A 27,103-nucleotide genomic window follows, 5' to 3' on the forward strand; every position below is an offset into this window, starting at 1 on the left:
AAAATGCATGAAGTACCATTTCTCAAGGGACTGACACCTGTCATTTGCTTTTGATCATTAACGTAGTCTTAAAACAAGTCACACATTTCAATGTCAAAGAAGTCGTTATGATATCAAGTCATATTTTGAGTGGTTCTGGATTTTAAGATCTTTTTTAAAAAAAGCATTTCCTACCTAAATTCAGATAATGGGCGACTGAAAGGCAGTATTTTTTTCTCTTCATCATGCACAATGCTTTTTTTGGGGGGGGGGCTGTCTTGCTCAGCTTGGATTTCACCCTTCCACCCAAGAGCAGAAGGTCCTCACTTTATTCTCACATCAGCCCTGTGAGGTAGGCTAGGCTGAGTTGGGATTGGAACCTAGAACTGAGTCCCAGCCCTTCACTACCTGTTTGTTACTCAGTTTAGACAGAAAGGCAGAGGGGTATGATTTTTAGATGAAATATACACCCTGCTTTCATAATGAATAAAATCTCTGGCTGCAATCCTATATCCACTTAACTGAACTCAGTGGAACGTAGGCCCAGTGGCGAAGCTGCATGCTCTGCTACCAGGGGCAGAGAGCAGGCAGGGAGGTGGCTGGCGCCCCCATGGGGGCGTGGTACGTCGCCCTTGAGGGCATGGCGCGCCACCCATAGGGGCGTGGTGTGCGTTCTAGGGGCATGCTGCACCACCTGTGGGGGCGTGGCATCTGGCGCAAGGGGGGGGGGTCCGTGTCGTGTGTCGGGGGGGGCTGCCGCAATGGCACTCTACCGGAATAGTGGTGCCGGGGGTGGTCTGCTCCCTCCGCACTCCCGTTCCTCCGCCAGTGCGTAGGTCTGAGCAGATTTGTATATGTTGCACTCTAACTGCAGCTTTCTTTCTTTTGCACTAATATTTCCAGAGGTGTTCTAGAAAGCCAAGGTTTATAGAAAAGTGGGATTAAACAAGTGGAAAAGGAAGCACAAGAGCACAGACATATGTAAATATCCATGTTCCTGAATCTTATTACTATATTGTTATCATCATGTTCGATGTGAATCTCAATGTGCGTGGCAGTTGGGGGTGAGGGGCGTATTGCCAGTCTTGACATTTTAGAGGAAGGGGCTTTGGGGTCAGTGGCAGAGAACATCCTTTGCATGCAGTCCTTTGAATCCTAGATTCTCTCCCTGGAATCTCCACGTAGGGCTGGGAAAGAACTCCTGTATGAAAACTTAGGGCTTCTCCATCCCATGCCTTGGTTTGGCCCACTGCTTCCCCCTGGGAATAGTGCTGAATCAGAACAAAAGGTAGTCGGGTTTTCCGTGAATTGCTGTTTGTTTTGATTTAGCGCTAAAGAGCAGATTTTCCTGGGGGAAACAGCAGGGCAACGGTAAAACTGCTCAGACCCATGTGGAGAAAGCACGGGACAAGGGCAAGGGGGAGACCATTTGGACCTGGAACAAGCAGAGGTAAGGGTGAGTCTTTAGAGAGCTTCTGCTGTTGTCAACAGTGCTAAGCCAGATGGACCAATGGCCCGATTCAGCTTCCTGCACTCCTGTCGAAATCCATTAATGTAGCACATGCATGAATGGGAACAGCCTCCCTGCTCCTTGCATTTGTGTCTACACCTATATTGTGTGAATAGGGCTGTTGTCTTTACTTCAAATAGAAACATCTTAAGGCCAGGGACCAATGGACATGCCATAGGGAGAATAGGTTGGGAGTGGGGGATAGCTCTCTACTTTTCCTGCATGAAATGAATTTCCAACTTTTGATTTAACTATGAGGCATGCTGGCACCGTGTCTTCAAAATATAGTTAAGGATCCTGGTTGATTCATATTGGTGCCGGTGCTTCTCTTAACCACAGCCAAGGAAGGAGAAGGTAATTTGCTTTTGGGAGGGACTGCACACTTGGGAAACTTATGGAGTGGCACTTAAATATGTAAACTCAAGGTCTCCTGTAAGAGAAACCAATAATCTTTCTGGCTAGTATATAAATATAGGACTACATAAAGGCATTTATAAGCAAACTTACTGGTTTCATGGAAATCAAAAATCCCAATTCTGCAACATTATCGCAGGACCAAAGGAAATCATGGGAATTACACTGATTTAGGCAAATAGCAATTGACTGCTGGATCTAGTAACTCAATCAAAGTTGATTTATGAGGTACAGTCTCCAATGGGCATTGGCAGAGGTGGTCATGATTTTGACCACTTGTGGTGGTTTTGGGTATATTGCTTCTGTTGTGACGTGTAGCAATGGTTGGGAAGAGAAGGAAGCAGGGATTAGGGGATCTTTGTGGATGGGAAAGTGTGGAATAGACTTGCAAAGTAGGATTGGGGGTAGGGATGTCAGAATCCCAACGAAAACAGAAGCAGGTGAGGAGATTGCTCATCCCATTTCTGGAACAGAATTTACTGCTGCTGCTGCTGCTTTCAGTGTACAAGCAATAAGTAATTGATTATGTTCCTCCCCAACCATTTGCATTGTGTTTTCTTTGCATTGAGATGACTGGTATGAAATAATGTAATGACAATGTAATAATAATAATAATAATAATAATAATAATAATAATAATAATAATAATATTTTTATTCTTTATATTCCATCCATCTGGCTGGGTTTCCTAAGCCACTCTGGGCAGCTTACCATATATAGAAACATAATATAATATTAAACATTATAAACTTCCCAATGCAGGGCTGCCTTCAGATGTATTCTAAAAGTTGTATAGTTCTTTATCTCCATGACATCTGAAGGGAGGGTATTCCACAGGGCGGGCACCACTACCGAGAAGGCCCTCTGCCTGGTTCCCTGTAACTTCGCTTCTCACAGTGAGGGAACTGCCAGAAGGCCCTTGGAGCTGGACCTCAGTGTCCGGGCAGAATGATGGGGGTAGAGATGCTCCTTCAGGTATACTGGGCCAAGGCCATTTACGGCTTTAAATGTCAGCACCAACACTTTGACTTGTGCTCAGATACACACTGGGAGCCAAAGAAGATCCTTTAGGACCAGTGTTATATGCTCCCAGCAGCCACCCCCAGTCACCAGTCTAGCTGCCACATTCTGGATCAGTTGTAGTTTCCGAGTCACCTTCAAAGGTAGCCCCACGTAGAGCGCATTGCAGTAGTCCAAGCAGGAGATAACTAGAGCATGCACCACTCTGGTGAGACAGTCTGCGGGCAGGTATGGTCTCAGCCTGCATACCAGGTGGAGCTGGTAGAGAAACTGCCCTGGTCACAGAAATTGTTTACATTAATTATGTGATTTTGGCACAACAGACCCACATAATAAGTGGGTGTGGTTCTTTCTCTTTTTTTTGCAGAAGATGAACTGCAGATGAATGGAAACGCTTCTGTATGTGACAAATACAAAGTGGAACAGAAAACAATGCCTTTTTTACATCTCTAATGGGAAATCTGTGGCCCTCCCAGATGTTGTTGGACTCCAGCTCCCAACATCCCTTACCACTCACCATGCTGATGAGAATTGGGGCTGATGAGAGTTGGAGTCCAAGAATATCTGGTTCTGTCCGCTGGTGTTAAGAAATAAAAAGTCCCCTGTTTGGTTATTGGAATCACTCCCCGCAATTTCCCCACAAGCTTAAAGCTTGTTAGAGTGGGGTGTAAATGGGATCAAGTTAGCGCTGCGCAAACTAAGGGCAAATGTGCAGTGAACAGTCAATCGAAGAGCAAAGCAAAGGGATGAAGCATAGCCAAGGTGTCTAAATAAAAAAGGACTGTTGATAAGTCTACTAGTGACCTTCTCCTGGTGCTTCTTACAGAGACTATTGGAAAACGGAAGCCCAAAAGAGCCATGAAGTTCACATAATCTCAGGTGGGCGTGTATTCCCTAGTAGGAAATGAGAATCAATTCCTAGCAGTTGTTTTGCAAAATTGCTTGGGGGGTTGTTGCTTTTTTAGTTTACCTTACAATGCTAAAAACTTCCTGGTATGCCCCCCTCCCTTAATTCACAATATTCTAACTGATACACCAGATACCACACTGGAAGGCAAGCAGTGCTTTGTGCTGTGTGATTGTGGCCCTGTGATTTGATTCAAACCCTAAGGAAGGCATTCAAATCAAGTTACAGATTTGCAATGGAACTGAAGGACGCTTAAGTTTTAAGATTCTTTAATAATATTCAGAATGACTTTGCACACCATATATGGGCAGCTTGTTGTGTGGCTCATTCTGACTTGTACCTTTAGTCACATTGTGTTGCTCCAAATTCCAGTAAGATTCTCTAAGGGGATGCTTATCACACGAAACAAGAGAGGGAAAAAACTCAGAGAGAGCACCACATTTAGCTTTAATCGCGGAAGCTGATAATCTGTGAGATTCATTCTGTGGGGTGGCCCCGCTAAGCTTCTTGATAGAATAATTAAACTTTCTTTACAAACAGAAATAATCCTCCATGTACATTCTGCGCTATACAGTAAAGGTCTTGAAAGGGATAAAGTTGTGTGTTAAAGAAACCTTGATGAAAGCTCCAAGGAAAATAAGGGCTGAATTAAAACCGGAGGCTTCATGAGGCAGTGTAACAAAAAGATTTCAGATGTGTAGGAATATAGGCAAGCATTGAGCTGTCTGAAGTCAGTGGAAAATTCCTTCATCGTAGAGTAGTGAGAAGGAAGGTCCCTAGGCACTGGTGGCTGTTGCCCAAGAGACTTGTAGGTAAGACACAGGACCGGCCTGCTTATGAGGCAAGGTGAAGCAGCCACCTTGGAGAAACAGCACTGTCAGTTTCTCGTGAGATCTCGCCGGAAACTGCTGCCACTTCTTCACATAACGGAAGTAAAGAAGGCTTCAGTGGTGTGGGGTGGCATGGTGGCACGTTCCTGTTTTGCCTCAGGTGGCAAAACGGGATGTGCTGTCTCTGGGCAGAAGGAAGGGAGACCAACAGTGGGTGGAGTCAGAGCCAACCCATGATTGGTTGTAAGAAGGTTGGAAGTAAGAAGGCACCCCTAATGGGCCAGCCTCCACTGGTCAGAGAATGGGTCTACACAGAACGAGGTGGAAGAATGCTGAGGTGGTGGAGTGGGTTATACCACTTCAAATTACAAGTAGGGGGATACCGCCTTTGAGTGCTCCTTCAACGTTGACAAAGTAGTGCTATGCTGAAATTTGTCCTCCAAGTTTCTCAAAGCTTTTCTTCCCCTATGAAAGAGGCTACTTGTCTCCAGGGTACCGTGGGGATTTTTTAAAATGATGGCTCCCCACACTCAGCTACCTTTCATGGAGGGGTAGGCAGGGCACATGCTAGTGTTTCTGGGCTGCAGCTGCCCACGGGCCCCTGTGTTGACAGACTCCAGGCCATATTGCTAGGTCAGTGGTTTGGGGTGGAGGCCCTTGGTACTGTTGCTATCTTGAGAGATGAATCAGGGCTGAAACAACAAGGACAAGGGATGCTGAGGTCATCTCAGCCACTGGTCTTTGCTGGTTGTTTTGGTTAACAGCACCTTTTGTTTTTAAGATTTATTATTAAGATTTCCCCATAATACACATGGTGGATGAAGATATAAATAAACAAGACGAAAAGGCCTTTTGTACGCAGTGGCAGCGGCGAGAATCCTAATTGCCAAATATTGGAAAAAACAAGAGATCCCTAATATTAGAGAATGGCAGGAAAAAGTAATTAGATATGTAGATCTAGTCAAATTGACAAATTCGATCAGAGGAGGCAGTAATCGGAAATTCAATCAAAATTGGGAACACACCACACATTTAAAACATGAGACTTCTCCCAAAGATTCCTGGGAACCATACAGTAGTTTGATGAGGGTGCTGGGAATTGTAGTTCTATGAGGGGGTAAACTACAGTTCCCAGGATTATTTGGGGGAAAACCAGTGCTTTTTTCTTTTAAAAAATGTTTAGGGTTACAGTGGGACCTCGACTTACGAATTTAATCCGTTCCGAATGCACACTCGTAGGACGAAAACTTTGTAAGTCGAGTTTCCCATAGGAAAAGCGGTTTCCCATAGCAGTGAAGAAGCAGTGTCCCCTAATAAAGACTTGGATTTATTTTTAATATTCCGTAGAGATCCCAAGATGGAATGTAAAGGAAAGCAGTATAAATGTATGTGAATTTATCAGCCCGGGGCGATGACAAGTGGAAGTCGATTTAGAGAAGAGATTATGTGAAGTTAAAAGAAATTATTTTATTAGATAAATATGAATATATGATATATTTGAATTAGGTTATGATTTACACATTCATTGGTAGGTTTTTAATTTGTATATTGTTTATAATAGGTATGTCTTGTTTCGTTTATAGTTTTCATACTATTGGTATGTATTTTATTTGAATAATTTCGATCAAAATTCAATAAAGTTTATTTTAAAAAAAGATTTCCCCTTAATACAGTAAAATTGCAGCTACAGAAGATACAAATCAAATACTTAAAATGCTGAGTCCTCTCTTAAAAGTAATTATTTTTAAAAAATATCATTTTTATTAAAATTTCCAAATTAACAATTCAATCAAATGACATTAAGTAATCCAAATTATACATATACATAGCCAAATATTCTGCCAAATTATTTTTAAATTTTTTGGGGAATCCCATGCTTCAAGGGTTGGAGGGCTCTGATCTTCTCATTTTCACTGCATTTCCTAAATTCACCAATATTCCTTTATTTCCTTCTGTTGTTCTACTTCATTCTTTCACAGCCTCTGAGTTGTTTCCACAAACGAGTTAAAGTCTATAATATGTTTCTGTGTGGATTTTATATCTACTTATCAAACCTTTATTAGGCATTATGCAAATAAAACCATAAAAGAGAAAATAACATATAAAAGCCTTGAAATATATATAAAAAGGCAGCAGTTGGCTACATACATATATATATATATATATATACATACAGAATCAGTGGTTTTCCTTGTTAACCTGCTCCTTGGAGGACTGCTACCAAAAACTCGGCTACCCCCGCCGTTACCCTTTGGTCAATGTCAGATAGGCAGAATCCCACACTTTCACCTTGCTGGGGTTCCAGACCACCCAAAAGAGGGGAGAGCACGCGTTGACGGAGCGTACTGTACAATGGGCAATGAAAGAGAATATGCTCTACAGTGTCCGGGACATTCATAGAACATCTGCAGAATCTTTTGTTTCTAGGAATGTTTTGGTATCTTCCCCTGACAAATGCCGAGGGAAAAACATTCAAACGGGCCAGCATAAAAGCCCTACGTTGGGCTGGGATTATTAACTTAGTGACGTAATTGGCTCTGCTATCTAAGATACTTAAATCATAGAATATGGGGGAGCAAATTTTGTTTACAGCTGCCATAATATTTTGTCTCTCGACATCCTTTAGTCTAGTTAGGATATTATGGAAAATGTATTGCTCGTTAGAATTGTACAGGGGCTCCAGCTCGATGCCTAAAGATTCAATCTTTTTTTCAAGGTACTGATACCATCTTGATTTATAGGAGTCTTTGAGCAAATCAGCGAGCAGACTTGATGGGGGGCAGCGAAAATGGCAGCGTAACCAGTATTTTATTGAGGTGGTCCAGGCCCAATATTCCATTGTGTGTATGCCTATTTCTGCACACATTGTTTCATATTTGATCACAGTTGGGAGTCCAAGAATACGTCTCAGAAAGCTGGAGTGAATCTTTTTTAAATCACTGTTATATGCTTGGACCCATAGCGGGATTCCATAGAATATCTGGGATTGCACTTTTGTTTGAAATATCTGATTGGCCGCAGGAATAAATTGATTACCTTTCTGATAATAAAAACGGGCAACTGCTGATGAGGTGCACTTTGCCTGTTTTATGGCATTTGTGCGATGATTTGCCCACCCTAAATTGCTCTGGAATAAGATTCCCAGATACCTATAGATTTTCACTTGTTGGATTTCTTGCCCTCTTATTTTCCATTTCTCTAATTTCCAACCATTCGAGAAGACCAAAATTTTTGTCTTCTCATAATTTATAGAGAGTTTGTTACATTCGCAGTAAAGGATCAGAGAAGATATAAGACGTTTCAGACCCAAGCTCGTTAATGATAGTAGGACAGCATCGTCTGCGTATAATAAGAGAGGAACTGGGTTCTGATTAAGTTTAGGGGCATGTGATTCTATTTTTTGGAGGTGATCTGGCAAGTCTGATAAAAATAAATTAAATAGAAAGGGGGCAAGAATACACCCTTGTTTTACCCCTTTCGAGTTTGGGATGTCTGATGAAAGGTGACCTTTGGTGTTAAGTTTGACCTGACTGGTATTGGAAGAGTATAGATTTTGTATTAGAATCAATAAGCGCTGGTCAATTTTTAATTCTGCGAGTTTCCTCCACAGCTTTGGGCGGTCAATTGAGTCGAAGGCACCACGAAAGTCTACAAAAGCAGCATATATCTTAGATTGCCTTTGGGATCTGTATTTCTCAACCAAATGCATAAGTATAAGGCAGTGGTCTAAAGTAGAGCAACCTTTAGAGAAACCTATTTGTTCTTTCCCTGGTAAATTTAGATTTTTCATCCAGGTAAGGAGTTTAGATAAAAGGTGCTTAGCGTAGATTTTCCCTATCACTGATAATAGGCTTATCGGTCTATAATTCCTTGGTTCTTTTGGGTCGCCATTTTTAAAGATTGGGATAATTATTGATCTTAACCATATCTCAGGTATGATCCCATATTTATCTATGAGAGTAAACAATTGAGCTAAGGGTTCTGCCCACCAATCTATATAGGTCTTGAATAATTCTATCGGTAGACCGTCTGGCCCAGGAGATTTCCCCGATTTGAAATTTTTAACTATCTCTCTAATTTCCTCTTCTTCTACCCTTGGCCACTCCTGGAGTTTATTGATTTTATTTTTAGTGGTCTCATTTCCTTTAAGTTCACTGTGTAGATTGTTAAATACAGATGTAAAGTATTGGGACCATTTGGATTCTGCAATTGGTGGAAGAGTTAGTTGATTTTCGGCTTTCAGTCCTCCGTACACTAGGTTCCAGAACGCTTTGTTGTTTTTACTCTGAATTGAGTCGAATAATTGTAGCCATTTTTGGGTTGCATATTTCTGTTTCTTTTCGGCCAGAATGTAATGATATTTTCTTTTTTCATCAAGATAAGAGGGCTCTAGTTTACTGCGATTATTTTTAAATGTTTGGCGCAGTTTTCTTTTTAGCTGGAAACATTCATCATCAAACCAAGGGCTAGTGCTATGTTTAAGTACCCAAACCTTAGGTGGAGTACTAAGCTCTACGAACATTTGGAAGATTTCATTATAAATTTTCGGAATATCACTGTGGGAATTAGTGGTCTTTAAGTTGGATAATACTTGTTTTCTCAGGTTGGCTGTAAGTTTTTGCCCCACTGCTGCACTCATTTCCTGGGACCATTTTAATTGGGTCATTTGTTTGTATTGAGAAGGTTCTATGATATTGTACTTGGTTATTTTGGTTTCATCCTTTAAGTTAATAGACAACGATAATGGCTGATGGTCACTTTCAGTACGCGTTCCAATTTTGAGGTCCATGATCGTATTTATAATATTATAAGGGACAAGAATATAATCGATGACACTGCATCCTCGGGGGGAGAAGTATGTAAACTCCCCGCTTCTATCGCCTTTTGTTGAACCGTTCACAATCTGCAAATTAAAGTTGTTACATAATTCAAGTAGGTGTAAGCCTTCATTGTTTACAACCCTATCTCTGGAGAATCGTCCTATTTTCAGGGCATGTGCGATATCATTATCAGTATTCCAATTTAGTTTGCTACATAGTTGTTCATTGTTGGTTCCCACTCTGGCATTAAAATCACCTGCTATTATCAGTGAGGCATTTGGGTATTTATCGGTCAAATTTTCTATATAAAAGGTTAGTTGTGACCAATTTTCACTGCTGCTATTGTTTTTGGTTGGGGGGATATAGACATTTACAAGTAGCAAAGTATCGTCTTTTTGGGTTAAAAGTAGAGCTTGTGCAAGTGGTAAGCATTTTTCTAGCTGCTTGATTTCAAACCCTAAGTTGTCTTTGATCATACAGCAGAACCCTGCTTTCGGCCGGCCCTTCGTGTTTGTTTTCAATGCGGGTTTCGTATAGGAGGTGAATCCATTGATTTTAATATCTCTAGTTGACCATGTTTCTTGTAGAAGTATTAATTCAAAATCTTTAAAGAAGTTCATTAGGTCTGGGTCTCCAATCTGATTCCCTTCCATAAATTTGCAATATCTCCTCACACGCCGGTATTTCAAATCAGTCCAACAATCCTTCGTTGTTGGCAGCCGCCATCTTACATAAGTTTCAATAACATCCAATCTAAGTGTCTGCTCCATAATTTCCCCGAGCCGGTTACATCAAACATCAAACATTAGCCTTTTCAGGGGAGTTTTGCCAAATCACATAAGGGTATAGGTCTCTTAAAAGTAATTCTTGGACCTTGCCACTCACAGTATCTCACCCTGGGACACCATCATTTATCTGTCTCCTACCTAGGGTCCTCTGTCAACCCTATATCCCCTCCCCCACGAGTATGTAATTTCTTGAACCTAATAAAGGCCCCAGACATAGGACCCCGAACAAAGTCTTTATTTCACTTAACATCTTTTTTTTTAAAAGGCACTTCCCTCAGCACAGAGCCCAATTTCTGCTACTGAATCTTGCCGTAGCCGTTGGCTGGCTTTCATTCTGCTTTCCCCTCTGATTCTCTCCCTACACAGTCCTCAAAGTATTCTTTGTTTCATGTAAACAAATTAGAGGTTATCCCCAGATGGGCTTGCAAGAAAGTCAAGAGGGGAGCTTTTGATTTCGCTAGCCGTTATCTGAGCCCACTTTCTGTAGACTACCACTTGGAAAACCATAGTTGGATCTAGTGTAGCTTCCCTAAAATAACAATTGCTGCTGTTTCTAATATTTGTCCAGATAATATATTTGGTGATTAGCTGAAGCGTTTCCATCAGACTTCTGTTTATTTTGCAGCTGCCAGTGTAATTATTATGCTGATTTTATGATACTCGTTGAACATGAAAATGATTTCAAACACAGGGTGGTTGTTTTGCTTCAGCCTCAGTAGGAATAAAGAGACTTGCAGTTTTATGAACTGGAATGGTGCATTTTGGGGCTTGGCATTTTCTAGAATAGTTCCAAGTTGTCTTTGGGTACAAGTATGGGTAAAGATTTTGAGCTGACCCAGCCTTGATTTGAACAGAGTTCTGATGACAGCCGTAGATGAATTGTGGAATTATATACGCTGGTTTTCTTCACAAATGTAGTCTTCATCCATAGTATTTTAAGGCATAGCTGTCAACCCTCCCTTTTTTTTTGCTGGAAATTCCCTTATTCCAACGCCGTTTCCCGCTGCTATCCTGGACTGCTAGATATACCGTAGACCAGGGGTCAGCAACCTTTTTCAGCCGTGGGCCATGTGGTGGGCCGGGCTATATTTTTTTTTGGGGGGGGGGAAATGAACAGATTCCTATGCCCCACAAACAACCCAGAGATGCATTTTAAATAAAAGAACACATTCTACTCATGTAAAAACACGCCAATTCCTGGACCGTCTGCGGGCCGGATTGAGAAGGCGATTGGGCCGCATCCAGCCCACGGGCCTTAGGTTGTCTACCCCTGCCGTAGACTGCCCCCGGGACAGGTGAGGCTGCTGATCCCTTATTTTCAAATCCAAAAGTTGACAGCTATATTTTTAAGATTCAAAAAACAGTGTATGGGAAATAAAATGCTTATTCTGCTATGGGTGGCATTCAACTCAGTTTTACTCAAAGCAGACCCATGGAAATTCATGAACATGACTAAGTTATGGCCATTAATTACAGTGGGCCTACACTTTAAGTAAAAGTTTGGTTGACGGTCAACCTATGAAAGTTGCATAACCACTGATCATTACTGCCACTCACCCATTTAGGCAGCACTGCAGGCAAATACGGATGGATACCTTGTTTTGTGGCCAAGAGGATTTTCACCCTTGTTTGGATCTAGGTTATGAGTTTTCTCCTGGGTTAGAACCAGAAGGTATATTGCTGAGAACCAGCATTGGGTTTAGGGGTTGTTTTTTTGCGTACAAAATTGGCTGTGCCCAAGGTCTTTGTGTTAATGCTAATTAGGCAGGTAAAAAGCAGAATATTTCATTTGATCCAGTGTGTGAACATTAACATCCCACCACCCTGAAATCGCTAGCAGCTAAGTTGGAGTTCGTGGAGTTATTAAATCTAATGAGGGCTCTCGCGCTTTGTAATGGTGCTCACTGGATGTTTACAAAGAAAAAGCTTATGTCTTGCATTCTGCGTTGGGATATTTTTTTATTATTTTCATTTTTATTACATTTGCTGACTTCAGTATCTAGGTCAGTCTATGAGAGAGGGAAATTTTGTGACAGGCTCCCCAAGATCACTAACAAGCATACAGGAAGACTGAGCGTAGTTTTGCCCTTCTCTCTTTCTAACCTTTGCCATTCTTACCACCCCCTCCTTGGTCAATTTAATAGGAAGGAACGGTAGGAAGAAACACAAACTTTGTTGTAGGTTAAAGGTAGTCTGCATCTGGGTCCCTTCAAACTTCACGAATTGTTCATGTTGTTAATGTAGTGCCATAGATGTATGTGGACCTTTACAGAGTAACTGTCTGAGGTGCAAAATATGGGAGACAACATAGGAATGCAAAGGAAAATGGGGATAAGAGCAACAGGGGAAGAATATGCATTCATCTCTTTTGGGTAGCAGGGAGGCTGCAGATCTCCAGATGTTGCTGTACTCCAGATCCCAGGCAGCATGATCAGCATGGATGATGGGAGTTGTAGTTCAGCAACATATGCAGTCTCATTCACAAAATTAATAATGCTTTTGCGGGTGATGTTGGCAGGTGGGACAGTCAAGGAAGGGTTTAGTAGCACCAGAGGTAGTTGACAGGTCCCCTTTCCAAGTTATTCAAGGTGTGAAGGAGAATCAGAAGGTGGCATGTTTCTTTGAGCAGGGGGTGGGGGAAATGTCATTTTGAGCCACTTGTGTCCCAAGCATAGCTGTCAACTTCCGGATTGGAAACTATGGGATCAGCAGCGGCGCGGCACCGGAAGTTGCTTCTGCGCATGTCTGGACATGTGACTTCCGGTGCCGACTCCGCCCGATTTCCGGTGCCCAGACACGGGCAGAGCAGCACCAGAAATAGGTTCTGCGCATGTCCAGACATGCACAGAAGCGGCTTCCGGTGCTGGGCTGCCCGTGTCCACATGCCTGGTCACCAGAAATCGCTTCTGCGCATGCCCGGCTTCTGTGCATGCCCGGGCTGCGCATGCGCAGAGGCGATTTCCGGCAGCACTTGGCAAGTGAGCAAGCAGCCAGCTGGGAACCGGGACATTTACGCAGCTGAGGAGCCTCCCTGGCTGGCAGGAGCTGCTTTCTTATAAATCCGGGGGATTTACGGGATATTTTGCAATTCGGGATAAGAGCGGGAAACGGATTTAAATACGGGGGTTTCCCATGAAAAACAGGAGAGTTGACAGCTGTGGTCCCAAGGCAATACCAGGTCAGCCAGAACTGGACGGAACTCAGTTCCGGCACCTCTTAGGCGGGTGCCTTTGCCATTCTAAGAGAACAAGGGAAGCATTCTTGTTGAGTTCCAGAACCTCTTTTTCTAGGAAAATAGCACTAGGCAACACTATTCACGAATTAAAAAGTTTTCTCTGGCTCATGCTGTATTATCATATGAAAGTCTTCCAAGTGTATTGACGTTTCCCCCCTTTAAAACTACAAACTCTCTTCTGCAAAAAATGATGTTCCAACCCCCTCCCCATTTCACTGGCTTTTCTGTTCTGCTTTTCCTCCTCCTCCAACTCTCTTTTAAAGTTTTCTTTGTAAAACTACTAGCTGAGGGTCAACATTACCTCTTTTTTCTCTCTCAACAGGAGCAGAAAAATTTCTCTCTCAAGACTTTCTAGTGCTAGAAGAGGCCCTGAGGCAGGACAAGCAAAAAAAAAACAAAAAAAAACGGTAGGAAATACAGACCTTTGCGTAAAAAATGTGTGATACCTCATGGGAGACACAAATAGTTCACAACAGATATTTACCAGGCCAAAGTGAAGCTTCAAAAGATCTTTGGCTTTGCCAACAAAGGCAAAAAGTAAAACGCAAATAACTTGGAATCACACCTTTTCTTCTCATTCATGTGCCATCTCTTGGGCCCCATTCACACATTTATTGGGTCACTATTATAATTTAAATGGTGGAGAAAGGTGTTTGCTTCCCTTGCCTCAAATGCACAGTGCAGTGGATTATTGATGTAAAAGTTTATGTATGCAGCAGTTGTCCAAGACATCGCAATTCTTTGACCCTCTCTTTTGAGGGAATGAGGCAAATGGCTGGAGGACTCATGCCCTATTTTATATTAGGAGTCTGTATATGTATTTCGGGTGAACTTGCATTCCTATTCCTCATTAAAGATTTGTCCAGCCAGATAATCTAGCCTATGTCTGTCCATGTAGCATGGTGTGCCAGATGAAGTCTTTGATGTTGGTTGAATTCATGTTGCGTTAATATGTGAGAGGTGCTAAGGTGAAAGGAGAGCTGGTTGCTTTCTGAGCTACTTCTACGTCACGGCTTCTGTGTTTGATACTTTATTCTGTAAACTTGAACTCTACTCACATAGTAAAACCATGTGAAGTGAATGTGTGTGAGAGCAGGATCATGGTGGCTTGTACCCAGCCTTATGTGTATCCAACCGAATGCTGTAGATCAGACATCCCCAAACTTTGGCCCTCCATATGTTTTGGACTACAATTCCCATCTTCCCTGACCACTGGTCCTGTTAGCTAGGGATCATGGGAGTTGTAGGCCAAAACATCTGGAGGGCCTCAGTTTGGGGATGCCTGCTGTAGATGGATGCACTGAGTTTCTGACTTTCTTATTCGCTTGGGCATTGTTGCTGATTAATTTAGAAGTTGTGTCTGTGTGTATTTAATTTTTGTAAATCACCCTAAAAATAGTTTTTGTTTTGTTTTTTTAAAAAATAACTATCTCATTTTGTTTTCCACTGATTAGACTTTTTGTGTTTTGTTTGGGTGGGCGATTTGCTCCAGATTAGTAAACGGAAGAGGAAACATTGCTTCTGCTCCCAAAATAAGTCTGCTCTTCCTTCTCCTCCACATTTCACATTCTTTCCAAGGAAATGGCTGCTTCTCCCTGCCATATTTCCAGCAGAGAAAATCAGAGTCATGGGCTGCAGTGACAGCCCTATTGTGTTTTAAAGATGATTAAGAAGGCAGCACTTCTGAGACTAGATTTATTTATATTACCTAACGAAAGATTCACAGTCCCATATATATTTCAGAATTGGACTTTCCTCGAAGCCCCATCAGTAACTGGCTGATGAATGGCATCATTTGAGGCCTGACGGAAGAACGGCTGGGTGATACTTCAAGAGGACTGAAGACATTATAAAAACCCTTGTAATAGACTTAATGTTTTGTACCAACAAACTGCACCAAGGCTGCACATTCCTAAGCAGGCAAATGCTTTGTGGCACAGTTTTCACATGCACCTGAAGGACAAAGGCAAGGACGCATTTTAGGACTCAAATGGACTGTGCCCTCTTCATTTAACCCTTGCAAACACATGATTGAATAGGCTTTCTAATGGGCACATTTAGGTACTTGACCTAACCGGTGACTGAGCAGTAGTAATTTGATTTGATTTATTATATTTCTGTGCCACTTTTCATTCAGAAGAACCGCAAAGCGGCTTATAAACAGTAAATAACAATGGCATAATGTTGTTGTTGTTTAGTCGTTTAGTCTTGTCCGACTCTTCATGACCCCATTGACCAGAGCACGTTAGGCACTCCTGTCTTCCACTGCCTCCCACAGTTTGGTCAGACTCATGTTGGTAGCTTTGAGAACACTGTCCAACCATCTCGTCCTCTGTCGTCCCCTTCTCCTTGTGCCCTCCATCTTTCCCAACATCAGGGTCTTTTCCAGGGAGTCTTCTCTTCTCATGAGGTGGCCAAAGTATTGGAGCCTCAGCTTCAGGATCTGTCCTTCCAGTGAGCACTCAGGGCTGATTTCCTTCAGAATGGATAGGTTTGATCTTCTAGCAGTCCATGGGACTCTCAAGAGTCTCCTCCAGCACCATAATTCAAAAGCATCAATTCTTCGGCGATCAGCCTTCTTTATGGTCCAGCTCTCACTTCCATACATCACTACTGGGAAAACCATAGCTTTGACTATACGGACCTTTGTCGGCAAGGTGATGTCTCTGCTTTTTAAGATGCTGCCTAGGTTTGTCATTGCTTTTCTCCCAAGAAGCAGGCGTCTTTTAATTTCGTGACTGCAGTCACCATCTGCAGTGATCATGGAATCCAAGAAAGTAATGACATAATAGAACATCACAAATACAGCACAAATCATATAGAACAATAATGGAATATTTTTATAATAATACTGAGGGCAACATGGTGCCAGAAAGTCATGTTGCTGAAGTCCTTACAAGAGGCCTGGCTTCTGAGTTTGTGATGCTATGTTTTTGAACACAGCCTGAATATAGATTTGTCTGTGCGTTGAGTCTGTACTATGGGCCAGCTTGGACGAATAATGTAGTAAGGAATGAAAGCAAGATCACACCTTACGCTTCTTCACAAGCCAGTACACCTGCCCCATTTCTGATTTCTGTAACATTTTAATGGTGCCCCCCCCCACAGGCAGTCCAATGCACTGTAGACCCATTTCACATGGTTGATCTCTCCAATAATGCATTTTTAACGAAGCCTACTAATGTTGGGTCATGCACACCCCATCTTAAGTCTCTCTTATGCCTGATCTGCCAATGGCGTTGGAAGTTATGCAGGCTGGTGGTGAGAGAGAGCAAGACATATGTTTGCTCCTCAACAGGGAAGCAGTAACAGAAAGCATTGTCTAATTTGACTCTATAAAGTTGTGTTAGCTATTGCATCTGACAGCTCCGTTGTCTCATGTCATGCTGGGCACTCCAGCAGCTGGCAGAGGAATCTGATAACCTCTAAGAGCAGAGCAGAATGATTCTGGATCTGTCAAATATCGGGCGACAGTATCTTGCTGTACATAGCTCTTGGCCTGCCAGGCTCAGACTCGAAAAGGACTCAAGTTTTTATGCAGGCAGAGTCCAGTTGGACAGTTGGTTGTGAGTCACCTGACTGTGACTCAGCAGGTCTTTGGACAGAACCATTCTTAGGTCTGGATTTGAGGGTTTGTGTGCAGTAGATTTCTGCTCTGGTGATTGGCTTTGCTTGTTACTACACTGAACAAACTTTCTGATAAAGCTCCATACTAAGATTCAACCTTGCATCCCTGCCCCCCCCCATTAAGTGTCTCATCCTCGTGGTTGTGAAGATGTCTTTTAAAATGTCATGGAGGAACTGTTGCAGGGAAATAGGTTAATAAGAAATAAACCCCAATCCTAACTCATTATAACTTTTCACTCTCATGATGTTTAGGTTTGTACATCAATATTTTCCCCCAAAGCTGAGTGATCTTAGGTTTTTATTGATTTTGCTTAACAATCTTACATAAAATGGAATTTAAATGAATGTTAGTAATAAAGGAGAATGACATATACATGACTCTTAGCATATATATATATATATATATATATATATATATATATATATATACCCAGGTGGCGCTGTGGGTTAAATCACAGAGTCTAGGGCTTGCTGATCAGAAGGTCGGCGGTTCCAATCCCTGCAACGGGGTGAGCTCCCGTTGCTTGGTCCCAGCTCCTGCCCACCTAGCAGTTCTTTTTTTTTTTTTTTTGGTTTTAAAAGCAAACTTTATTGATTCTTCCATTAAAAGAAATACAAATACATAAAAAGAAAAATATCTGCACAACAAATCCATACATGTAAAAATCACTTCCCAACTCTTAACGTACTGCTTAATTCTCGTGTTCTCCTTATTCTTGCGTTGTCATTTCACTACAAATATCATATACATATTAATTTCTTCTTATCTTTTAGCTTCTTTAAAACAAATCCCTGTTCTCCTCTAGCTAAGACAGACCCTTAGTTCCGTTTTAACATTCTTTTTTCTAAAATATTCCTCTACATATTCCCATTTTTTAATCAATTTTTGCTTCGATGTATTTCTTATTGCGGCAGTCATTTTGTCCAAATTCATAAATTCGATTAATTTTATCTGCCAATCTATTATTCCAGGAATCTCTTCTTTTTTCCACTTCTGACCTATCAATAAACGTGCTGCCGCACACCCATAAAGAAAGATATCTCTTCTATCCTTAGGAAGATTTTCCGGGAGAAAACTTAACAAAAAATATTCCGGTTTTTTCTTAAAGGTGACTTTGACTATCTTTTTTAATTCCTCATAAACCTCTCCCCAAAATTTTTTAATTTTAATGCAACCCCACCAACAATGCATATAGTCTCCTAATTTACCACCACATTTCCAACAATTTCCATCAGCAGTTTTGTATATTTTAGCTATCTTCATCGGGGTAAGATGCCATCGATATAACATTTTCAGCATATTTTCTTTAATTCCTTCACAGGCTGTAAATTTCAATGTTCTTCTCAATAATTGATCCCACTGGGTTGTATAAATTGGTTTGCCTAGGTCTTGTGCCCACTTAATCATAACACACTTTGTCCCCTCATCTTTTAATTCCCATTCCAAGAGATATTTATAAACCTTAGAAATTGACTTGACCTTATTATCAATTATTAATTCCTGTAATTTGGATTTTTCTTTGGCAAATCCTTTGGCTTTATGTTCCTTAAATAGACTTTGAATTTGCATATACTGTAGCCAGCTAGCACAATTCGGTTTTAACTGATCATAAGTCTTTAGATTTATTTGGTCTCCGTTTTTTTCTATTAAATCTTGGTAAGTTAGCCAATTCCCCTTCTTATTTTTACCTCCCAATGTTGTCATTTCTAGTGGGGAAGCCCACCACGGGGTTTTAGGTTCTATCAAATCTCTGAATTCCAGCCAGTTTTTGAAAAGGGTTTTCTTTAACACATGGTCCGAAATTTTTTTAAATTTGCTCTCCTCTCCCTGAACCAGGTAAGTGTGCCATCCAGTCGTGTTTCTAAATCCTTCCACTGTCAAAATTTCTTCATCTTCTAATGTAAACCACTCCCTAAGCCAACAGAGGCAGGCCGATGCATGATATAATCTGAGGTCCGGGACCCCCCAGCCTCCCCTTTCTTTGGTGTCCGTAAGTAATTTAAACTGAATTTAAGCAGTTCGAAAGCACATCAAAGTGGAAGTAGATAAATAGGGACCGCTCCGGCGGGAAGGTAAACGGCGTTTCCGTGCGCTGCTTTGGTTCGCCAGAAGCAGCTTTGTCATGCTGGCCACATGACCTAGAAGCTGTCTGTGGGCAAACGCTGGCTCCCTCGGCCTATAGAGCGAGATGAGCGCCGCAACCCCAGAGTCGGACACGACTGGACCTGATGGTCAGGGGCCCCCTTTACTCCCCTATATATATATATACCCCCCTATATATATATACCCCATATATATATATATATATATATATATATATATATATATATATATACATACACACACACACACACACACACACACACACTGCACCCTAATCAGTATGCTATAGAATACCAATCATCCTACAAGAAGAAATTAGCTGGCACAAAAATATCCTAGGAGGAGGATGACACATTCATACTCAACATGTCATGAATGGGATAAAACTAGGAGGAGAAAGCAGAGTTTTTTGTTGAAACATTCCAGTCACCCAGAATCTGACTAGGGAGCAATTTCAGGCAATATGTCCAGCAACCTGAGCTGAGGAGACACCATGTTGATATACAGTGGTACCTCAGTTTAAGTACACAATTGGTTCTGGAAGTCTGTACTTAACCTGAAGCATACTTAACCTGAAGCGAACTTTCCCATTGAAAGTAATGGAAAGTGGATTAATCCGTTCCAGACGGGTCCGCGGAGTACTTAAACTGAAAGTACTCAAACCGAGGCGTACTTAAACTGAGGTATGACTGTATATGAAACATGAAGCTTATTTATGATGGATTTTTTTTTTTGCATTTTTGCATTTTTGGCATGGCACTAAAGAAATTGGGCTGGGTGCAGACCAATCTGGTCACTCTTAATTCTCCCTGAAATTAATAGGGCTTGGTTAGTCATAGCAAAGTTCTCAAGAAAGTTGATTTCAATAGGACCTAACTTGGACCATATCTAATCCAATGGCCATCCCTTTGTGGTGATATTTCACCATGGTTATCCATTGAGCATTTCCCCCCCCCCCCTGTGTAAAGAGCCTCAAGCCTTTAGCTAGTGTGCAGCATTCTCTCCAACCTCCATTGGCCACATCATAAATGGAGAATTTGTTGTCAGGCTGAAGTTCCATTCATCCTTGACCACTGAGCATGTAGGCTAGGGATGATGGGAACTGACTTTTGGAGGACCACATGTTCCCCATTCTTCCTATAAGATTTCCAGTACTTATTAATGGAGAGTTTGACCAATGTAAAGAGAAAAAATGTGCCCTGCTTGTATTAAGTTTCACTGATCTCAGCAGAGCTTTGAAATAAGTGTGCATGGGATTGAAGTCTTAGGGTGCTAATTGTCAGGGCTGACGGGGCTTCCTCTCTTCACAACAATCACCACGAGAGCATCCGGACATTTATATGGACTTTATTTACAGTATTTACAACAGATCATTAGCATCAGTTCAGATCTCTGCTGAGGGCTGCACTTACCCCTCCAGCAGCCCGTAAAATGACTGGAGTCTCCTGCCTCGCCTTTCAGCCCTCCTCTTTTCTGCACATCTCACGAGAACTAGGGTAAACCACCCTCCCCTGATTCTGAGCTCGAGCTTAACCCTTGCTGCTCCTGTGAACTTCCTGGCTCTCTAGCCCAGGCATAGGCAACCTCGGCCCTCCAGATGTTTTTGGCCTACAACTCCCATGATCCCTAACAGGACCAATGGTCAGGGATGATGGGAATTGTAGTCCCAAAACATCTGGAGGGCCGAGGTTGCCTATGCCTGCTCTAGCCTTACTCCGACAGCTCTCCCCTCATTATCTCCCTCCTCCTCGGCCCAACGTCCTCTTCTCCCCCGGGGAACTGGGAGCCACTGGCTCATCCCTGACACTAATCACTGACCTTTCCTGAAAGATGAAACTAAGGTAAGGGGCTTCAGCAAATACGGTGGGGTCAGCACTGAAGTTTCAGAATTAGGATAATATATTGAAAGTAGCTGTCGTTATTTATATACCACCTGTACGTCAGAGTCTATCTTGAAATTGTTTGAAGTATCACAGTGGCACAATATTCCTAAGCCAAGAAAGCAGAAATATTGAAAGGGGTTTTTTTTCTGATAGAAAGGAGCACTTTTGATGCAATGGGTTTATGCATATCATGAAATTATTGCCTGGGAGCTTTCCTTTCCTTTATAAGAGGCAGAAATAACTTTTTTGATTGTGCCTTTGGGCACAGATGCTTTAGAATCCTATTTGGCAAATTGATTCCTGAGCAATTTGCTTTGGGTGAAGAAGTAAGTGTGTGTGTGTGTGTGTGTGTGTGTGTGTGTGTGTGTGTGTGTGTGTGTGTTAGATTTCATATGAAGGATCTGGCTGAAATACACTGCTAGACAGGACTGGGGAAAAAAACCCTATTATTCTTTTCTGAAACTACTGCCTTCTCTTGTGAAAACAACTAAATATTAAATCGAACATATCTATGATTTATTCCCAAACTTCTTCATTTGTCTTCTGCAAAGTAAACATTAATTGCTGTGTGATGCGGTTCACCTTGTGAATGTTTATGGGAAACACTCCCACTCGCAAACAAGCCACAAAGCCTGTTGCCTGTAAGAATGAAGGATTAAGAGCCAATTCTATTCTGCAATAAAATACTCTGTTGTCAAGATTGAGATTTCCCTGTGGGGGGAAATAGTCAGTGTTGCAAGGAAGCTCCTCTGAAGTGTTCGGTTAAAAAAAAAAAAGGTGCTACAGTATTTTGTGATGGTGTAAAAAAGCTTTTCACCTGAGGACAAAATTATCTTGAATCTCTATTGTGTTAGCCAATAAAGCCATACAGCTGAGAATATCAAAGCAGAGGTTTGATTCATCTGCTTTTCTTGCCAGCTAGTGTAATCACAGCCAACTGGGTTTACAGCAGAACATGTGATTGGGTCCAATACTTTTAATTTGTTCCAGGACTGCCATATTTTTCATCAAACCAGGAGGGTGGTGATGCTGGAGTCAACTGCATGATTGACCACCTTCATCCAGGGGTGCCCTCCAGATGTTGCTTGACTATTAGCCATTCTGGCTGGGGCTAATGACCACCCTGATATATCCATTCTGCAAGGATGACGTCAGATATGAAGTCAAACGTCACAATGTGTTAGGGGAAATCATATTCCGAATCAAGCCTATCTGATCACCGTATTAAATGTATAGGTAGTAATAGTTCAGGGTCTGTAGGGTGTTAGGGGAGGGGTAGTACCTCTGGCGGGGGATAAATTGTTCTTTTTCTGCAGTAGTTTGTCCACTTTGGGCCTCCACCTTTCACTTAGCCCTCACCTGTTGGCTCCTAGAAGCTGTCAGCATGCAACAGCGGCCACACTCCGGGAACAGCTTCAAGTGACTGGCTAAACCAGGTGAGGGTAGCCATTGGGTCTCAAACCTTCGGTGAGTTAGGGGTTTCCCCTGCAGGCTCCGGCAGATGGAGTGGACAAGACCAACAGTGGGTCCAGTGGTCAAGAAGGTGGTTTTGCTGTAGAGGGAAGTGAGGGGTAGATGGGACTCATAAACCTGGAAAGGTAACCCACCTGGGAGAAGGAAAAACTCTGATCCTAGACCTCCACTGCCTTGTGGGATGCCTTCGGGAGAAGAAAGGGCTAAGGAGTAAACCCCACATTTTAGTCTCTAAAATGGTTGGATGGCTCCTTGGATGCCTCCTTCCAGCAACTCCTACAGACACCAAACATATTGCTCTGCTTTCCTTTGGACCACATCAGTGAGGCTGAAGGGGGCAGGGTCTTGTCTGGGCAGCCCAGGACCTCCATACACACTGCCCAAGCTTGCATCCTAGAGAGCTATCCCTCCCAGGTTGATGTCATCTGCAAATTTGTTGAGCATCCCCTCGATTCCTTCATCCAAGACATTTGTAAAGATGTTGAACCACAACGGGCCCAGGGCAAACTTGCACACATGACAACTTTTTTCAAGGTCTTTAAGAATTTTTTAAAATAATAAGTCAGGGAGCATATATATTGCTTGAACATGGTATTATTTGAATGACAGGAAATACTACTGAAACTGGCCCTCGAGTTTATTAGTTTTCTACTACTTCCATGTTAAATTATTGTTTGGTCTAAAAACAAAACATTGAGCATTCATTTTCCGAATCCCTCCCCCCAATGCCTGTGAACATTGGAACAACCTATGGCTACTGTCCCTGAGTTAGATAATCTGTGCACAAATCTGGTATTTGTATTTTGTTCATGTGCACAGGTATCCAATGACGGAATAGATATGAAAAAGGTATTAGGTGAATTTTGCATTCTAACAATCAGCTACATATTCACATTTCAAGTCACATAGCAAGCACCTCGTTAAAATCTACTTTATATCACTTTTGCATTATATTTATTCTATGACATTGGTAGTTTGTGAGGATTACAGACATTTGGAAATGAGTCACAATGGCCTAATGTTTACAAAACACGATTTTATACCGGTATCAGTACAAAATGCCATTTCTCAAGAGTATGGTTTTGATACAGCCAAATTTCTGTATCTATGACTATTTCTTAATCAGTGGTATCAGACATAGTATAAATATCGAATAACTTCACTTGCTTTGTACAGTATAGTGACACAAGTAGCCACCCTAAATTATGTTATACAGTGGTACCTTGGCTTATAAACACCTCGGGTTAGAAACACTTTGGGTTACAGACTCCGCCAACCCGGAAGGTTAAGAATTTTACCTCAGGATGAGAACAGAAATCACACGCCAGCAGCCCGGCAGCAGCAGGTGGCCCCATTAGCTAAAGTGGTACCTCAGGTTAACAATGGTTTCAATGGACCGAAGCGAATTAAGTTCATAACCAGATTTAAAGGGACCCCTGACCATTAGGTCCAGTTGTGACCGACTCTGGGTTGCGGCGCTCATCTCGCATTATTGGCCGAGGGAGCTGGCGTACAGCTTCCAGGTCATGTGGCCAGCATGACAAAGCCGCTTCTGGCGAACCAGAGCAGCACACGGAAACGGCGTTTACCTTCCCGCTGGAGTGGTACCTATTTATCTACTTGCACTTTGACGTGCTTTTGAACTGCTATGTTGGCAGGAGCTGGGACCGAGCAACGGGAGCTTACCCCGTCATGGGGATTCGAACCGCCGACCTTTTGATCGGCAAGCCCTAGGCTCTGTGGTTTAACCCACAGCGCCACCCGCGTCCCGTAACCAGAGGTACCACTGTACATATTAAACTTCTGTATGCAGCCTTCTCTATGGCACTAAAAGTATTGCAGAGATGTATTGAACTCCCCCCCCCCCAAGTCAATATGTCTTATTTGGCTGATCAGTGTATGTGTTAAATGTAAATTACTCTAACGTTAGACTTTCAGCAGTTCTAAGCAATAAGGTGAGAAGATACTTTGTTTTGGTAGTCTCAAGTTTACAGCAAGGCACAACTATGAAAACAAATTAATGGAGGTAATATGTAGAATTGAGTGTCTGGTGTTAATAATTCTAATAATGCAATTTCAAGATGCCACATATGTTTGATATTCTAGGCAGGTGTTCTAAAGAATACGTTGAGAATGGGTGTTTTCAGAATTTTAAAATATTGTGTTAATTCGGAATGCTGACTTCTATGCTGACTTTTTCTTTTGCATAATTGTGGGAATTGAAATTAATAACAGTGTTCAGAGCTCTGGCAGTGCATACTGAGGCCTTCCAGACTAAATGCTGATGAAATGTACCTCAAGGGACACTGAACAGAAGGGACTGGGGAAGTAAGAGATGTGTGTCTTATGTCAGAGAGGGTACACAGTTATAACTTTTGTAGGCACTGGAACTTTCCCAGAGGGAAAAGTAATTGACCCAGATGACTTCCTAGGAAGCACTTCTGTTGTCAGAAGATTGCTGTTGCACAGCCTTTTAACAGCCACGGGCAGGTGTTGGAAAAACCGCGATGCTTGCCTAATGTCCACCTGTAGTCTATTGCTATGGAAATGGCATGCACACTACAATTGCAGGTACCATTTGGACCGTGCCTGAGACATCACTGTGAATCACATTGCAAACTGAATGTCCCATCAACATTCGTCATTTGCATTGCCCTCCTTTTAAAGGTATGATTCCCGTTCCCCCCAATACTAAAACATGGATTTTTAAAAAAACCTAATGTCTCTCAAATAGTCTTTTCTAGTACCGATTGATATTATAGTGACCCTTTCTATTATGTGACAGTACAGCTTTTGATAACAGATTCACTGTAAAAGTTAAGCACTGGGAATCATTATCCCCATAGGAAAATGAGTTAGCGTGGAAATGCATTGAATAATCCTTATTTTATTGGATTTGAGAATAAAAGCAAACAATTTCTAACTTTTGGGGCCACAATGAAAACAAAGTAGCAGATGTTTATTTTTTGATTCAGATTTGTCGTGGTCAATAAAGTTATTTGGATTGGAAGTGGTAGATGCAGTGGACAAGAGCCATTCTCTCTCTCTCTCTCTCTCTCTCTCTCTCTCTCTCTCTCTCTCTCTCTCTCTCTCTCTCTCTCTCTCTCTCCCCTCTCTCATTATTTTAATTTTCTAAATTACATTTCAAAATATTCATTTAAACAACCTTAAATCAATGACTTCCCTTCTTCTCTTTCGGTGGTTGATTTTGCATACCATACATCCCTGCATATTTTACATGAACTAAACCATTCAATAATCCAGTTACATCCTTCAAAACTTATTTACACTGTTATCCTAATGCTACCAACGTTTTTAAATGAACACAATTTTTACCCATATATTCCGAAAACATTTTCCAGTCTTCTTTAAACGTGCATTCTTCTTATTCTCTTATTCTATATGTTAAGTCTGCAAGCTGTGTATATTCCATCAGTTTAAGTTGCCATTCGTCTTTCGTTCTTCTTTTCTTCTTTTCTTCTTTCATTCTTCTTTCGCTCGTTTTCCATTTTGGGGCTAACAAGACATGGGCAGCTGTAGTGGCATACATAAATAGTCTTTTTTGACACCTGGGAATTACCCTCTGAATTAGCAAGAGCCGTTTTCAAATCTTAGCAGATGCCAGAATATATTTTTGTTTTCAGTTCTTGATTACTTTGCTGTTTGTTCCCACTTACCCCAGTTAAGACTTTCTCGACAGGTGAGCTTGCCATCTTAAACAATGGTTAATTATACATGGTATTCTACAGAAAACAAGCCACAGCCATACCGTATCTTATGTACTATCCCTTTTCTTCTGTTTGGTTACCCTAACTGAGTCACAAGAATTCATGCACGGCTCACCTGTGGCAGGGGCAGGCATTATAAGCTGATATACATGGGTGGGGACAGGGGCTGATCTACTATGAAACTAATGAATTTTAAGCTTCAGGGCCCCTAATCCTGGAGGGGCCCCAGAGGCAAATTTATTTCACATTGCTTAAAATGTTTGTGTCTAGTAGACTCAATTTGAGTGGCAAGACTCAAGCTGATTAATTTTTCGTACAGATTTCAGCAATTCCAAAGTTTGACAGGCAGTAGCACAGATGTTGTGAAGGTGTGGTGATCTGCTGTGGAGTAATCTCGTTGAAGAAGATAACAGTGGTTACCCAGACATCATTGCTGGTTGCAAAGGGGCTCCCTTGACCGTTCAAGCTTCAGCGCCCCCCCCCAAATGTAGGTCCGCCACTGGGTGATGGGGACAGAGACTGCATCCCTTGTTATTTGTAGTTGCAAGCATGGTGTCAAGGTGATTGTGTATCTTCTGAGGCGAAACTCAGAGTTGCATCTCTACAAGTAGATATGGATTGGCTGTTTTTAACAATGCCATCACTGACTCCTGTGGCATAAACAGGAGGATAGACAGTGGAGACCGAGACTTACTGTTGTTGTGATTACTCTTTCAGGGAAATGTAAGACCATTTGAGTGGGGCTATTAATATATAAAAGCAACCTCTGCGTGTCATGCTTTCTG

At 41.9% G+C, this 27,103-nt stretch overlaps 2 protein-coding genes across 12 annotated transcripts in view; one reads left to right on the forward strand and one right to left on the reverse strand.

Moving 5' to 3' along the window:
• The window catches only part of FHIT (fragile histidine triad diadenosine triphosphatase), a 1,052,598-nt gene that overhangs the window by 204,429 nt on the left and 821,066 nt on the right, over positions 1-27,103 (forward strand). For 8 of the 11 annotated variants that reach the window (XM_088662578.1, XM_088662582.1, XM_088662584.1 and 5 more), the window contains one exon: positions 13,826-13,910. The exons of 2 other annotated variants lie outside the window; for them this stretch is intronic. The gene's annotated coding sequence lies outside the window, so the exon portion shown is untranslated. Of the gene's footprint in view, positions 1-3,749; positions 3,803-13,825; positions 13,911-27,103 lie in introns of all 11 variants that reach the window. One more of the 11 variants, XM_088662587.1, reaches the window with a different exon arrangement.
• On the reverse strand, positions 6,840-10,103 carry LOC148686982 (uncharacterized). Its single transcript, XM_088662577.1, has one exon. It carries the CDS (start codon positions 10,098-10,100, stop codon positions 6,855-6,857), a length of 3,246 nt encoding a protein of 1,081 aa, XP_088518703.1. The 5' UTR covers positions 10,101-10,103; the 3' UTR covers positions 6,840-6,854.

The sequence above is a fragment of the Zootoca vivipara genome, chromosome 2, assembly GCF_965207765.1.
Source record: "Zootoca vivipara chromosome 2, rZooViv2.hap1.1, whole genome shotgun sequence".
In the NCBI taxonomy this organism is placed as follows: domain Eukaryota; kingdom Metazoa; phylum Chordata; class Lepidosauria; order Squamata; family Lacertidae; genus Zootoca; species Zootoca vivipara.